This window comes from Chionomys nivalis, chromosome 4, assembly GCF_950005125.1.
Source record: "Chionomys nivalis chromosome 4, mChiNiv1.1, whole genome shotgun sequence".
Taxonomy (NCBI): Eukaryota; Metazoa; Chordata; class Mammalia; order Rodentia; family Cricetidae; genus Chionomys; species Chionomys nivalis.
Genome location: NC_080089.1, coordinates 26,604,136 through 26,620,439, shown reverse-complemented (window position 1 = coordinate 26,620,439; position 16,304 = coordinate 26,604,136). Strand labels below are relative to the sequence as shown.

The 16,304-nt window shown below is 40.0% G+C and overlaps 1 protein-coding gene across 3 annotated transcripts in view; it reads right to left on the bottom strand.

The window, feature by feature from the left end:
• The window catches only part of Ncapd3 (non-SMC condensin II complex subunit D3), an 81,355-nt gene that overhangs the window by 46,374 nt on the left and 18,677 nt on the right, over nucleotides 1–16,304 (bottom strand). For 2 of the 3 annotated variants that reach the window (XM_057766388.1, XM_057766390.1), the window contains 8 exons: nucleotides 15,968–16,055; nucleotides 15,121–15,254; nucleotides 12,435–12,507; nucleotides 11,276–11,401; nucleotides 10,891–11,143; nucleotides 10,385–10,441; nucleotides 10,104–10,163; nucleotides 794–867 (listed from right to left, as the gene is read on the bottom strand). In XM_057766388.1, coding sequence (XP_057622371.1) covers nucleotides 794–867; nucleotides 10,104–10,163; nucleotides 10,385–10,441; nucleotides 10,891–11,143; nucleotides 11,276–11,401; nucleotides 12,435–12,507; nucleotides 15,121–15,254; nucleotides 15,968–16,055 — 865 coding nt within the window. The remainder of the gene's footprint in view (nucleotides 1–793; nucleotides 868–10,103; nucleotides 10,164–10,384; nucleotides 10,442–10,890; nucleotides 11,144–11,275; nucleotides 11,402–12,434; nucleotides 12,508–15,120; nucleotides 15,255–15,967; nucleotides 16,056–16,304) is intronic. The other variant, XM_057766389.1, reaches the window with a different exon arrangement.

The following is a 16,304-nucleotide window of genomic DNA, read 5'->3' as shown; positions in this document are numbered from 1 at the left end:
GTGACTACAGGACACACACAGAAAAAGTAAACACAGGCAAAGAAATACTTCAAGTTTGTAGTTTTTAATATTTTAGAAATTATGGCTCAACCCAATTTCCCTATAGCAGTCTACCTTTTGAAAGGACTCTCTTGGGTAGTGGTGGCACACACGTTTAATACCAGCACTTGGGAGGCAGAAGCAGGTGGATTTCTGATTTTGAGGCTAGCCTAACCTACAGTACAGCCAGGGTTACACAGAGAAAGCCTATCCTGAAAAAAACAAAACAACCAAAAAACCCAAAACCAACCAAATAAAAAAAATGAAAACAAAAATCAACAAAAACCAAAACAAAAACAAAAAAAAAAAAAAAGAAGGAAGAAAGTAAGGACTCTCTCTACATTACAACTTACAACCAATTTCACAAACTTACTGAGATTCATCTACGGTTCCTTAGGTTAGAACAAATACACATAAAAAGTTGTTTTTATATTGTTGTGTAGCCCAGCTCTGAGCTGGAATTCACTATGTAGATCAGGCTGGCCTCAAAAAACTTGCTTCAATTCAGATACCTGCCTCTGCCTCCTGAGAGCTGGCATTATAGGTAAGTACCACCACACTCCACAATAGTTGTATGTCTTCAAAAGCCACCAAGTAAATTTGAGAGCTTAAAAATCAGCAAATTTTTGTAGTTCTTCCATAGTTTATAAATGGCAGAACCAAGGTAAAGTATGAAAAGCGAGTTAAGCAATACGCAATGAGTATGATATTCCGAGTTTTTGGGTGTAAAGTGTGTTTAAGGAGGAAAGCCCACCTGGAGTGCAGACTTCCTGACGTTGATCTTTTCGTCCCTGATCCTTTTTCTCAGGATTGCCATGAAGCATCTCTCTGTTGATGACACCAGAAAATACAGTCTTGAGAAAGAGCAGGCACGCCTAAGGTGTCACAACACAAGTAGACAGGACTGGCTAGAGGCTCGCTAGTTATTGTAAGTTTTAAGAAAAGAGACTATCAAAAAGTCTTGAAAAAAAAATCTGAATAATCAGGCATTCACTATAAAAAGCATTAACTTTAGAATATCTAGGAATTCAATATTAAATCCTGGCTTCTACCACTAAATGAATTTTTAAAAATTCATTTTAATTCCTATTTATGTAATAATACATAAATATTGTGTGTGTAGGGGGTGCTTATGGAGGTCAGAAGATGGGAACCCTGGGAACCAGAGACAAAAGCAGCTGCAGGTTGTCTGAGGGGTGCTGGGAACTGAACTGGGGATGACCTCCTGAAGAGCAGCACCGTCTGAATTACTGAGCCGTGGCTCCAGCAGACCTCTTCAACTTTGAATGAATTGCTTACTACTTCTGTTTTGCTTGATAAGACTTATCAAAACCCAGAGACGTTGTAAATATCAGATAAGGTAATATGTGTCAACGTTCAATTTTCTACTAGAAAGGCTCTGGAATTACCAAGCACCTAAATGAGTTTAGATTATGTCTTTGCTATAAATTATAAACCTAAACAGAACATTTTCAGAATACTTTATAATTCATTAAAGAGGTGAGAGGAGCTAGGAAGAGGCCTCTGTGGGCACAGAGACTTGTCATGCAAACCTGACAACCTTGTTGGAGTCCCTAAAGTCCATGTAAAGAAAGGAGAAAAATATCTCTCCCAAGTTGATTTTTGACCTCCACATGTGCACCACGGTGTGGCCTATCTACTCCATTACACACAGATACACAATTACAGTAAAGTTTTTATTTTATTTTTTGTTGTTGTTGTTGTTTTTTGTTTTTCGAAACAGGGTTTCTCTGTGGTTTTGGAGCCTGTCCTGGAACTAGCTCTTGTAGACCAGGCTGGTCTCGAATTCACAGAGATCCGCCTGCCTCTGCCTCCCAAGTGCTGGGATTAAAGGCGTGCGCCACCACGGCCCGGCTTACAGTAAAGTTTTTAAATAAATGAAATAAAAGACATGCACTATATATATAACTTGTTCAAAAGCAGCTATTCTTTCTACAATATAAGAGTAGCGCTGTTTCCCCTGTGTGTACACTCTGACACCTGGCCTAGTAAAAGCCTGCTGGACTGTCACGTGTTATAACCACACATTATGAGGGCTCTGGGAAATGTCAATTTACTCTTGTGAGAAGATCAAGGTATGGGGAGTAAATGGTGCCTTGATAATAATATGAACATGGTTTTCATATCAAAGACTTATGGAAGGGGCTTAGCAACCCCTCAGAGGTCCCCAAGTCAAAGATGGAAACTGTTTAGAGATATAAGGCGGCATCTCAAGAACAGGACATGACGCCGGGCGGTGGTGGCGCACGCCTTTAATCCCAGCACTCGGGAGGCAGAGGCAGGCGGATCTCTGTGAGTTCGAGACCAGCCTGGTCTACAAGAGCTAGTTCCAGGACAGGCTCCAAAACCACAGAGAAACCCTGTCTCGAAAAAACCAAAAAAAAAAAAAAAAAAAAAAAAAGAACAGGACATGAGAACAGAGAAAATGCAATGAAGCCCAAATAGCATATTGAAAGTACCCACAAAATTAACAAGCTTAGCAAGTTTTAGCTAGACTGACAAAGACAACAGTATTCAAATTGTTAAAATGAGCTATTCAACATCATGATATTACTATCAGTTTTACAGAAGAAAAAAGGGGCACAAAGGGATACAGAGCAATTTTATGCTAACAAATTGGTGACATGAACAAGTGTTTAGAAGACTGACGTTCAAAGATGAGTTAACAAAAGAAAGAAAAATGACGACATCTCTAAACAAACTCAATGTCATAAAAGAATCTCACACCATATACACAAAGGCCAAAGACCTGATGGTTTTAGTAGGAATTCCACCAAATGACACAAAAATGAGTGAGAATCCTTCACCATAATCAAAAGGTAGAAGAGAAAAATATACTCCCCCCCCATAATACCACAATATTATCACTAACAGCAAAACCACAGACACCTCAACAGAACAGTACTTTTAAGACTACAGTCCCAACATTCTCAGCAAAACACTAGCAAGTTGAACTAAACAAGATTTAAAAAGGATTGTATTATGTCTGCTGTTTATCTCAGGAATTCAATATTGATTCTAATGTGAAATATCAATGAGTGAAAATACCATAGCTTCAGAAGAAAGAGGAAAACTACAGTCACCTTAATATATAAAGAAAAACATTTGCAATATTGAGGATAAAAACATTCAGCAAATTTGGAACAAAAGGAAACTTCCTCCCAAAGACATTGGCTATCCTGCAAAAGCCCACAGCTGATCTCATACTCAAGTGAATACCAAAGCTCTGCCCAATTAAAGACAAATGAACAAGTCAAGACTTTCCATCTCTAATCAACATTGTACTAGAGAGTAAAGCTATAGCAATTAGGTGAGAAAAATAAATAACAAGCATCTGGGTGGAAAGGAACAAGTAAATTATCTCTATTTGTAGATTTAGCCTTCCATACAGAAAATCCCAAGAATCCCACAAATAAAGCAAAACAAATAAAAATTATTGGAATGAGTTTAGGCAATGTCTTAGTCACTATCTTTAGGGTGTCTACTGTTGTGATGAGACACCATGACCACAGCAACTCTTAGAAAGGAAAACATTTAATTGCGTGGGACATGGTGCTGCATGGTGCTGAAGAGGAGCTGAGGGTTCTACATCTTGATGCTGTAGGCAATAAAGTGGTCTAAAACACTAAGCATGGCTTGAGCATAAATGAGACCTCAAAGCCCATCCCTACCATGGCATACTTCCTCTAACAAGGCTATACCCACTCCAACAAAGCCACACCTCCTACTACTGTCATTCCCTATGAGTATATGGGGGCCAATTACATTCAAACAACCACAGTCACTATTCCATAGCTGTTAAGAGACACTATGACCAAGGCAACTCTTATAAGAGAATTGGGGGCTTGCTCACAGCTTCAGAGGTTAGTCTATTACCATCATGGCAGGAAACATGGTAGCTTTCTGGCAGGCACTACAGCTACAGAATATTATTTTAAGGTGTGTTACATTTTTTATGCCCTGGAACATTTGTTTAAAATGTAAAGATGGTGGTGGGGGGGGAGTAATTTAAGTTAAGGAAAGCTGGCAAGAAACAAGCCAAGCTAAGGCTGAGCATTTAAAAGTAAGAATAAGTCTGCATGAGTGATTTATTTGGAAGCTAGGTGTTGGGTCCCCAAAAGAGCAAAGAGTCAGAGTAATGAACACAACCAACAACATTTTGGCATTCCAGGGTGGGGCTAGAGTAAAAGGAAACAACTACAACTATGTAAGTCTATGTCCCCACTGATTACTTTGCACTGGGGTCTCTCTCCCATGATCTGCACTACACATCAGTAAATCTCATTTTCTTACTAAGCTGTTGTTGACTTTTAAGAGTTTGACCCAATTAATAACTCAAGAAGGTTGAGAGGAAATAGATTTTGCACGAAAGATTTGTTTGACTCATCCCCAGTGACAGACTAAAACTGAGCCCAGCTGGGCATTGGTTCTTGGGTGCCCCCTTGAAAGTCCACATTTAACGTGGGCGATAAACAGGTGAGGTGGTTGCAGCAGCTTCCCATCGCTGGGGATACAGTGCTCTGAAGGCTTCTATCCGGGTGAAGCAGGGTATCTCATTTCTGCTATGGTTGCATACCAGGCTATTTGGTCCATGGGACTCTGGGCGAGTCTCCTGTGTCCATCTTGAACTTTGTTTTAGGAATGTTGGAGTTACACACACACACTGCACATAGCTTTTTTAAAAATATGGATTCTGGGGACTGAACTTGGGTAGTGTTTTTACCTGCTAAACAACATCCCAGCTCTCTATTATTTTTGATGTTGGGACTTTTCCTTCTGATCTTTATCATTTATTCACTCTATACCTTCCTCCTTTTCTTTAAAAACATTCTTATGAACTTCACTTTCTAACTTTCCCCTACTTGCTTCCTTTCCACACTTTGAATAGTCGAGATTTTGTTTTGCTTTTCATTTCCCATTTCTTCTCCCTTTCCTTTTTATTCATTTTTCAAAACTTACTGGTTTATGGCTGGAGAGATGGTTAAGAGCACTCGCTGCTCTTTCAGGAACCCTGTTTCAATTTTCAGCACCCATATGATGGTTCACAACTGTCCAAAATAAAACATTCTGGTTTGGGGCACCAGTGAAACAGCCTAACAGGTAGACACTTGCTTGACAACCTAAGAACAATCCTACAAACACACATGGTGGAAGAGAGAACTGACTTCTTTTGACCTTCATTATGCACCCATCATGGCAAGCATGCCTAAACACACACACACAGACACTAATCCAATAAATACTACTATTCCACTATTCCTGTTGTTAGAATTTGGGGTATGGAATATGGGTATAGAAAGTGGTACTTGGCTTCTACTTTATACTTATTGTTATTACTATTACTTTGACTACATTATATAAAATGCTCTGCCTCTGAGCTCCTTTCCCAGTTAGGGAAAGAAAACACCCAGCTCTGTAGCCAAGTTGCTCTTGCTTGGACGTCAGTGGACACTTTAACTCAAAGACTATGGGAGAGAAAAGCTCAAGTTGATGATCAGGCTATACGTGGACATTGCTGGAGAAAAGGAGCTTCCAGTTATCCACTCCTACAACAACAGTAGAGAGAAGCAAGAACACTGTACACCACATCTAAAAGGGGCTATTGCATAGACTGCTCCCATACTCATACATTATTAACAAGAAAGACTAAAGGAGTAATTAGAGAGGAAGTACCCAGTGGACTTGGCTGTTTACAACACATCTGCCTTATCTGTAAGACTCCAGTCCTGGGAGATGCACAACAAAGAAAGCAGAACTCTCAAGCTGTGACAAAACTATGCCAACCTCTATAGATATCCACCAAGTCCCATCAGACAAGTAACGGAGACTACACTACAACTCCAACTGGAAATATATGCAATAGCAAAATAATACAAGGGTAGCCTCAGCTAGTTAGATATAACAACATGACAAATAACTTTGGGTGAAAAGAGCTTATTTCAGCTTGCAAGTCTTAGGCCACATTCCATTACTGAGAGTACTAAGAGTAAAAACCCAAGGCAGGAATCTGAAGCTGAGGTCACAGAGCAGTGGGTTTCGACCTGCAGTCTTGACCCCCTTTGGGGGAGGCTCACATATCAGGTGTCCTGTATGTCAGATATTTAAGTTATGATTCATAACAGTAGCAAAATTAAGGTTAGGAAGCAGTAATGAAATAATTTTATGGTTGGGGGTTACCAAAACATGAGGAACTGCGTGAACAGTTGCAGCATGAGGAGGGTTGAGAACCACTGCCATAGAGGAATTCTGTTTGCTAGCTTGTTCCTCATGGCTTGCTCAGGACCACAGACCAGGGGTGGCACAGGCCATAGTGAGCAGGTCCCTCACACATCAAAAATCAATCAAGAAAATGCCTTACAAATTTACCCACAGGCTAGTCTGGTGGCGGGTATTTTCTCAGTTGAGGGTTCCCTCTTCCCAAATGATGCTAACTTGGGTCAAGCTGACATAAAACTAGCCAGTCCTAGTGTGCTCTTTAAAGAGGTTATCACAGAAAAGTGGACGGCACGTCCATCTCCAAAATGCACAAATATCAACACAGAAATACAAGTAATATTAAAATCAAAGCAACATGACAGTTCTAAAAGGTCATAATTCTTTAGAAACTGACTCCAAAGACACTGTAGAAAGTGAGATGGTAGATAAAGAATTCAAAAGAGTGATTTTTAAAAGAATTAAGAAATATATAAAATATAAAAATATAAATAAAAATAAAAAAATATAAAAAACTGAACAGTTTGACAATAATAATAAAGTTTATAAAATAGGAAATTTAATAAAGAGAGAAATTTTGAAAAAACGAATTTTGGTAATAAAAAACTTACTAAGTGAAATAAAAGCTGAGCAGAGAGCCTTACCAACTGACTGGTAAGCAAAAGTAAAAGTATTTCAAGGCTTGAAAACAAGGTGGATGAATGAAAACTCCCAGGAAATAATAAAGACCAGAAAGAATTATGAACAGAATATGAATAAAATCTGGGATGGGATTAAAATAACAAATTAACGTTAAGTATAGAAGGTAGCATGGAGATAATAGATTAAAGGCAAAAAATAAAACCCAAACCAAAAAGAACCCTACTCAATGAAATAGGAAATTCCCCAAATCTGGGGAAAAAATAGAACATTGATTTAAAAAAGAAAGCATTTGCACCTCAAGCCAACATGACTAGGTAAAAATTTAAGAGTACAGAACAAGAAATAATATGAAACCCACAAGGGAAGTGCCATTCTCCCTTATGTAGTCAGTTCCAACCAAAGGAAAAAGCAAAACAAACACAACCCCAGCAGATGAGATCCTTATGATCGGAATAGACAGCTTCAGAATCAAGAGACAGAGAAAGTGCTTTGAAGATAACCAGACTAAGGGACTTTATGACTTCTAAGCCAACATGACAGAAGATGAAGAAATCCCCCACACAGAAGATGAACAGCTTCAAGAGCACGGGTGAAAGATTGCACAGAAGAGTACTAAACAAGTCTTCGGAAAGAATCAAACAACAGGACAATTACAAAGGAAATGATTACTGTGACCTTCCCACAAAAACCTTGAATGTAGTCTTAATTCTTTAATTAAAACACACAGGCTGAAAAAAATAAAAAAGAAAACACACACACACACACACACAGGCTGCACCAGACAGTGGTGGTGCACACCTTTAATCTCAGCACGCCTTAAATCTCAGCACAGGCAGGTGGATCTCTGTGAGTTCAAGGCCAGTCTAGTCTACAGAGAGGATTCCAGAAAAGCCAGGAGTACACAAAGAAAACTTGTAATGAAAAACCAAAACCAAACAAAATGCAAAAAACAAAAACCCTTCACAAGCTGGCTGGCTTAAAAACAGCACCTGTTTTCTACTTGTAAGAAACATTCCTTGGGGGCTGGAGACGAGGCTCAGAGGTTAAGACACTGGCTGCTCTTCAAAGGTGCTGAGTTCAGTTTCCAGCAACCACATGATGGCTCACAACTATCTATAATGAGATCTGGTGCCTTCTCCTGGCATGCAGGAATAGATGTAAGTAGAATACTGTTTACATAATGGGCCTTGGTGCCACCAGGGCCACATTGATCTGGGTGGCCTGTGCTGGGCCAAGGATGATGTTCAGGCCAGAGCTGCTGTTATGGGCCATGTCTGGGTCTATGTTCCTGATGCAGCTAGGGTCTGTGATGATGTCCCTGGCCTGAGTTGCCACAGAAGGTCATAGGAACCATGCTGGTGGGAGAGCTGACTCTGTCCCTTGCCTGAGGGGGTGGGAAGAAGGCAGTGCCAGTGGCCCAGACTGAGCAGCTCAAGTACCACCTAGAGCCACATGCTGAGCCTTGGGTCAACCCACGTTAACATCTACCCCATCTACGACCTGCTGGAGCGTTTGAAGGAAATGGTCCTGCAAAATGATAACTGCAGGATGTCTAACTCAGGGCAACAGCAGGATATCCAAGAGGAGTTTCAGTGAGGGCCCAGGGATGATGGTGTGACAGAGGCCTTGACCCAGACCAAGGACTCGCTGCAATGAACATTCTGTGGATGGGGCTGACTGGACAAAAGGGTGTACTGTGTGACACATGGTAGCACCCAATGCCACTAGTATGAATGAAGAGGTGTTGGTAAGATGGAGGAGCAAGGTGGTTTTTTGGTTGTTGTTGTTTTTATTGATTTTTTGGGGGGGGGGTATTTTGGGGGAATGCTGCAGGGGTGAGGGGCCGATATGGAGGGACCAGGAGGTGAGTGGGATTGGGGTACAGAAATTCCCAAAGAATCAATAAAGAATTGTTGGAAAAAAAAGGAATATTCCTTGTCTCCAAATAAAAAAAAGGGAAAAAGGTAAAAAAAACATAAAGTAAAAGAATAAAAAAATAATATTCTAAACAAATGAAACCGGAAGCAAGCAGACGCAGCAATATTGATATCATATCAATTATATTACTTGAGTTATAATTAGTCAGAAGAGATAAATGTATTGGTAAAATCATACATACATACATATATATCAAAGCCAGGCAGAGGTGGTGCATGCCTTTAATTCCAGCACTTGGGAGGCAGAGAAAGGTGGCTCTCTGAGTTTGAGGCCAGTCTGGTCTACAGAGCAAGTTTTAGGACAGCCAGGGCTACACAGAGAAGCCTATCTCAAAATAAACAAGCAAACAAACAAACAAACAAATAAATAAAATGTATAAAAAAGATATGACCACGAACAATATACACAAAAGCCAGTGAATGATGAATAAATAAAAATATATCAAAAGATACAGCCACGAACAAATATATACTAAAAGCCAGTGTATTCAATTTCATAAAAGCAAACCCTTCTGACATAAAGGAACAGATAGATTCTGACAGGGAAATAGTTGGTGACTTTAACACCCCCCCAACTTTACACAAACTGGGTATGGTGGTGTACTCCTGTGACCCCAGCAGTCAGAAGGTGGAGGATTCAGGAGCATGCCATCCTTGGCTATAAGAGACTATGTCTCAAAAATATAAACAAAACAACCAATTCTGGCAAGGATGTAAGTGAAATGCAATCCTAATACACTATCAGGGGAAGTGACTTTATTGTCTTGAGTATAGTGGTACATGCCTTTAATCCAGCACTCGGGAGGCAAAGGCAGGCGAGGCTGAGGGATACCAAGTGAGACCCTGTCTCAAATATATACATAAAAATAAGCAGTTCTTAATAAAATAAAAACGGAATTGTCACATGACTCAGCCATATCACAGGTATGTGTGTTTTTCACCGATAGAAATCTAGCTCAGCATACAACAGATAGACCTCATGCTTATTGTGGCATTTTTCACAACACTGGAGTCACAGACTGACCTCAGTGCCTACGAAGATGGAGACTGATACCCACACATAGGTAGCGTTCTATTCAACACAGAAGAACACAATGATGCCACCTGCTGAGAACGCATGAAGATTATGTCAAGCGAAATTAGTAGACTCGGAAGTACAAAATCGCAGATGTTCTCTCTCACATGTGAGACAGAATGGGGCATATTTGGGAAGAGGCAACAAGAGGGAGTGGAAAGAACAAGTGTGGGTACCTCCAGACTGGACTCTTTCACCGTATTTGCCAGTATTGCTCTGCATCGAGTGACAATCTACTAAAAAAAAAAAAAAAAAAAAGATTATGGTAAAAGTCTGTTATATTTTCTATATCATAAGCACGACATGCTACTCGAGTGATGGAAAGGCTGAAACAAACCTCATTTGAGGAAGGAGAGACCGACAGTAGGTTAGGACAGTGAGTATGGAAGCAGGGTCATTCTAACAGCGCAGTTTTTTTAAAGAGCCAATTCAGTGTTTGAAAACTACTGATGATTACCTGTTGATTGTCTCAATAAAGAGTCAGAGTGACTCTGTATCCCTGAGACTAGACGACCTGAAAGTAAGCAGACAGACAAAAGAGTATAAATCCCACAGAAACAGACAGAGCCAGAGTCAGAGCCAGAGCAGACGCGCTCCGAACAGCTGACAGCTTTTTTTTATTGTTGTTTCAGAAAGGAGGTTCAAATATGTCAGGTTTCCCTTCTTAAAAAGGGATTTCAAGTTGGAGATATGCTCATGTTTTAGAACACATGCTTAGCTGTGTGAGGTCCTAGGATTGATCCTACACACAATAATTGAACAACAAATGATGAAGTGGTTTATGAGGATTAGTTAAAATTAAATACACACGCACATACAGTACAGCCTTAACAAAGAATGATACACTTGTAGTTCATTTTTCGATTTTTTTTTTCTTGGTTATCCATAGTGAGTTCTGACCCATGGCCTCATATATACTGGTCAAGTGAACACTGAGTTACGGCTCTAGCCTCCCCTACTCACTGTTAATGAAGATCTCCAATATACTCTCTGACGTGCTGCTAGAGGTCAGCTCCAGACAATGTGCAAAGCTGGACAGCGCCTTGCTGCGGACAGTAGGTGCCTTGTCTAAGCAACGATCAAATATAATTTCTTGCACAAAGAATTTGTGCTTTAGAAACTTCTGATGCTCCAATGACACAGTGTCATCCACCTCTCTTTCAGGTAGCTCTAAGAGAGCTAAAGCAACATCAAGAGTGAAAACCCGGTGTGGAATCTGCCAAGGCAGAATCAGAGGAATCCATCAGCAGTAGTAAGAACCAAAGCAAAGATCTCGTCGGCATTCAAACCTGGCTGTCACCTGGTGCTCAGAGCCAGGGCCCAAGCTTTTATACAACCCATCTCCTACCTTAGAACTCCGTGAATATTTGTAAAGCCAGGCAACGAATGTAGCATATGACTCAGAGGGAAGTTTATTAAGCAACTGGACCAGGGACTGTGCTGCATAGGTCCGATACTCTGCTTTATCTACCACCTGGAACACATGAAAGGAAGCTGACTGACCATCATGCTGTAGCTGTAAATTAGCAAGTGTGATCAACTTAATAGTCTTTAAACACTGGATAAATGATTAAATTTTATATTTTGTACCCCATTGAAAAATAAACTATAAACTCCTGGAGAAAAACACAATTTCAGAGACTATGAATCTCTACAGTAGTTACGGTTCAAATGAAAAATCATTTGCTTAAACAGTACCAAAAATTTATGAAATAATCAGTAAAATTTTGAGAATGAAGCTAGTAAGACGGCTCAGTAATTCAGAGTGCTTACTGCTCTTGCAAAGGATCTGGGTTCGGTTCTCAGCACCCACATAGGGACTCCTAATTGTCTGTAACTACAGTTCCAGAGATCCAGCACTCCCTTCTGGACTCCATGAGCACCAGGCAGACATACGTGCACATATATACATGTGGGCAAAACATGCAAACACATAAAAAACTTTTAAGAATTGAACACTATTAATAACTGATATTAGTTTGTCTTTTAGATAGTAAATATTTTACTTTTGTTTGAAAGTTCTTATCCTTTATAGAGAAATACACTGAAATACTATGAATGAAAGAATATGATGAAATTTGCCTCAGAAGAAAAAAAAATAGTGTGCATGTATGTTCAGGATATACAAACCAAAGAAAATCGATAAATTATGGGAATGTGCTGAGCCACAGCCCTGTTCCTGTACATGTCTATCATTTCCCAAAATAAAAATTTGATATTTTAAAAGAACATTTTGTTAGCTAGGTATGGTGGTGCTTGCCTTTCATCTCAGCACTCAAGAGGCTAAGAGCGAGAGGGTGGCAATTCAAGCCTACCTTCAGCATGTAGGAAGACCCTGCCTGAGCACACTCACAAAAAAAAAAAAAAAAAAACCAAGAAAAACCCGTACTGTTTTAAGAGAGAATCTATTAAAAAGCTACCTTTGGTGAGGCTCAAGAACAAATACACAGGCACGTATCTCTGTATGTGTAATACTTACATACTGTAATTACTAGAGCACACAGTACCTTGGCACAGATATGCTGCAATAAAGTACCAAGGACCGGGAATACGCTTTCTTGTAGTTCATCCACAAGTGAGCTATTTCAAATAAAAACACAAACCAGTTACAATGTATCTATGATGACAACCCAACAGTCACTTCTTAAGTCTGTGCTCAAAAATCAATATTTGAATATTTTAGAACCTCAAATATTAAAACCAACCTACCCTTTGGGCTCTGCAAGATTGCTCACAGGTAAAGGCATTTGGTCCACAAGTCTGGCAAGCAGTTTGATCCCCAGAACCCATTTAAACATTTATTGCAGCCGGTTGTGGTGGCGCACGCCGGTAGGATTTGCTGAAGGAGGCAGAGGCAGGAGGATCACGAGTTCGAGGCCAGCCTGGGCTACACATTAAAAAAAAAAAGAAAGAAAAAAAAACATTTATTGCAGAATATTAATTTAAGGTATGTTACATTTGTTTATGCTATGGAACATTTGTTTAATGATATAAAGATGTGTTGCTTTTGTTTATGCTTTATTTGTTTAACTCTATGAAGCTGTGGTTCTTGGCTTGTATAAAACACCTGATGAAATAATAAAGAGCTGAACAGCCAATAGCAAGGCAGGAGAAAGGATAGGCGGGGCCGGCAGGCAGAGAGTAGAAATAGAAGGAGAAATCTGGAAGGGAAGGAAAGAGAAAATAAAGAGAGAGAGGCTACAGGAGCCAGCCACCCAGCCAGCTACGGGGTAAGAGTGAAAGCAAGCTATACAGAAGTAAGAAAAGGAGAAAGCCCAGAGGCAAAAGGTAGACAGGATAATTTAAGAAAAGCTGGTAAGAAGCCAAGCTAAGGCTGGGCCTTCATAATTAACAATAAGTCACCATGTGTAATGTATTTGGGAGCTCGGTGGCGGGCCTCCTCAAAGAGATAAAGTAGTAAAAAAAGTAAAACAACTATCATCGTGTCAACGTGAGGTTAGATTTAAAAAAAAAAAAAACCAACAACAAACATTTAAAGGTTTTAAGGTAGAACTGACTCCACAAAGTTGATTTCTGACTTCCACATGTGCCTGTGGCATGGGCAGGAGTGCGTGTCAGCACACACACACACACACACACACACACACACACTAAAAACCGTAAAAATAAACTATTTTTTTGACTTTTTCAGTAAAATAAAGATACATTGCAACAGATTAGAAAAACATGCTTCGTATGCAGTTCTCTAAAGAGTTATGGCTCAGAAGTTCAGTCATTTAGAGGACAAAATTCAATCTTCATGGGCTCTTCTACTTAGAGTAATTTTCACAGTAAGATGTAAAATACATCACGTAGGATAAATACATCACTAGGACTCAGTGTGGGCTACTATCAATGCATTCTCCTGATTTACTCTTTGCTTTGTACTATTACATAAACATTCTCTGGCAATACGATAAACTCCACTTATTTACTTTTGTTTTTTTCTGAGACAAGGGCTCTCTCTAAGTAACCGTGGTTATCCTGGAACTCACTTTGTAGACTAGGATGGCCTTGAACTCAGAGATCCGACTTCCTTTGCCTCCCTGGTATGGGGATTAAAGGCAAATGCCATAAATTCTTATGGAAAAAACAATGCTGTTTCTATGTAACATATCCTAGATATTTGATGTGTTAAAAATTCTTTTCCATAAAGCTAGTCAGTGAGTTGGCTCAGTGGGAAAAGGCACCTGCCATTAAAGATTAATGACCCGAATTCAATCACCAGGACCCACATGGGGGAAGGAGAGAACAGACTCTTCCAAGCTGTCCTCTGGTCTCCTTATGTGTGCTAAGGAACAAGAAGGAAAGACTATCCTAGCCAGACAGAGGTGGGTCCCACCTGCAAACCAGCACTCAAGAGGCTATGGCAGGAGGATTCTCACCAGGTCCAGGCCAGGCTGGTCTACAGAGTGAGTTTTAGTCTAGCTGAGATAACAGCGAGAGCCTGACTCAAATCACCAAACTAAACAAACCAACCCTATCAAGAGACAAGGTAATACCACCCACTGCCAACGTCTCCCACCAAACCACAGGAAGCAAGCCCACAGCATGAACATGCCGACCTGCACACATTCACTTTACACTGCATGCCAATACTCAGGGATGGAGGAGTCACAAGTAGAAGACACAGCAAAGGGACCTTTCCCAATAAAGCCAGGAGGGGACTTTTAAGAGGAGCTAAGCAATTCATGGCAAAAAACCCATAAGACTATCAATTATTATAAGAAATTCAAAGCAATTTACTTACTTTCATCCTTCAGCAAGTACTTTCTGTTGTAGAGGATGGAATAGAAAAGTGAGAACAAAGAAAAATGTGCAAGAAACAGAAATGCAAGTAGAAAGAAAAAGTGGAAGAGGAGGCAGGCTTTCTGTTTTGGAGAGGACACTCCCTAAGCGTACAATGACAGAAAAGGGGCAGCCATCCTCCCAGCTGACTGTACAATTGATGGAGTCTGGCTCAGAACGATAGATTCACTCTGTCCTCAACAATGCCCTAATACAGAAGTTGTCAGATGGGAACAGGCACAGGAAATAGACTGGCTACAATGTGCTTAATTTTGACCATCTAAACCACCACTGGGTCTGACACCCCTATGCCACAAGTGTCAGACAGATGCTTTGGCTAGTGCAGGGCCCAGGCTATCAAGGAAGAGTGATAAAAACCAGAAATTCAAGATGCATGCACATTACCTGATAAATTGGACCGCCTGATTTCTAGAGTTAATGGCTTGTGAAGTTATTCCAAGGGAGCCACAACGGGACCTTTCTCCTACTTCTAACATCAATATTACATTTAGGATTTGACGGAAAATAGAACCAATAACCTAGAAGAGAAAATAAGAATTGATTTAAAGTATGACAAAGAATCCAATGGCATCAAAGCTTTTGCTTTTGAAAACTAAGGATGTTATACAAAAAACATTTGCTTCACCTTGGAAACTTAGTAATAATTTATGGCGCTACCACCAAATATTTTGGATAGCTACTGGATAATGAAAGCTAGACAGCAAGCAGAAATAGTGACATTTTATTACAGAAACAATATCAAGTCCTGAAATGATACAATAAGTCAAAATGGTATCCCAGCCAGCTGCCCCTCACCCACAGAGCATACTGTTAAGACACTTCCCCAGTGACGTCTAAACATGTGGCCAGAAGCAATCCTCTAGCAGTTTCCCTACACAGGCATAACTACAGCACAACTGAATTTATCAGCCCACATTAAAGGTGGGCAGGCATGCAGCTTGCCTATAATGCTAGCAGTCAGGTGGACACAAGGGAGCCCCAGGACAAGCTGCTAGCTCAATTAACCACAATACAGATGAATAAGAATGAGATGAACAAAAACTAAAACAATTATAATACACTATAATAAAAAGATATGTGTTCTCGCCCTGAAAATATGACCAGTGGTCACTTCTTTTAGCAATACACAATTTCAGCTAGCCAAAGACAAATGGATTATCAAACATCTCTGCATTATGTGGTTTGTCTACTTTCAATTCAACTAGGAAATCAGAACACACTTCACCCCTACCTTATTTCCTTCTCCATGGATTGGGGAGCACAGCAAATACAACCCATAATAGGCCAGCTCTGATATGTATTTTACTCCAGTAAGGTTCCTAAAGAAAAGGGAAAAGCCTTAGCTAATGGATTTAATTATAATAGGAATATTCAACTGCCCATTAAGCCTTCTCCATTCATTTATTTTATTTTTGGATGCAGTATCCCTGTGTTGCCCAGGCTGCCCCTGAACTCCTTAACTCAAAGTACTGAAGGGCCTCAGCCTTCTAAGCAGCTAGCATACTTGTATGCAACATCAGCATTTTCATAAGCCAAATTTAAATGAACAAATCCTGCTTATATACTAG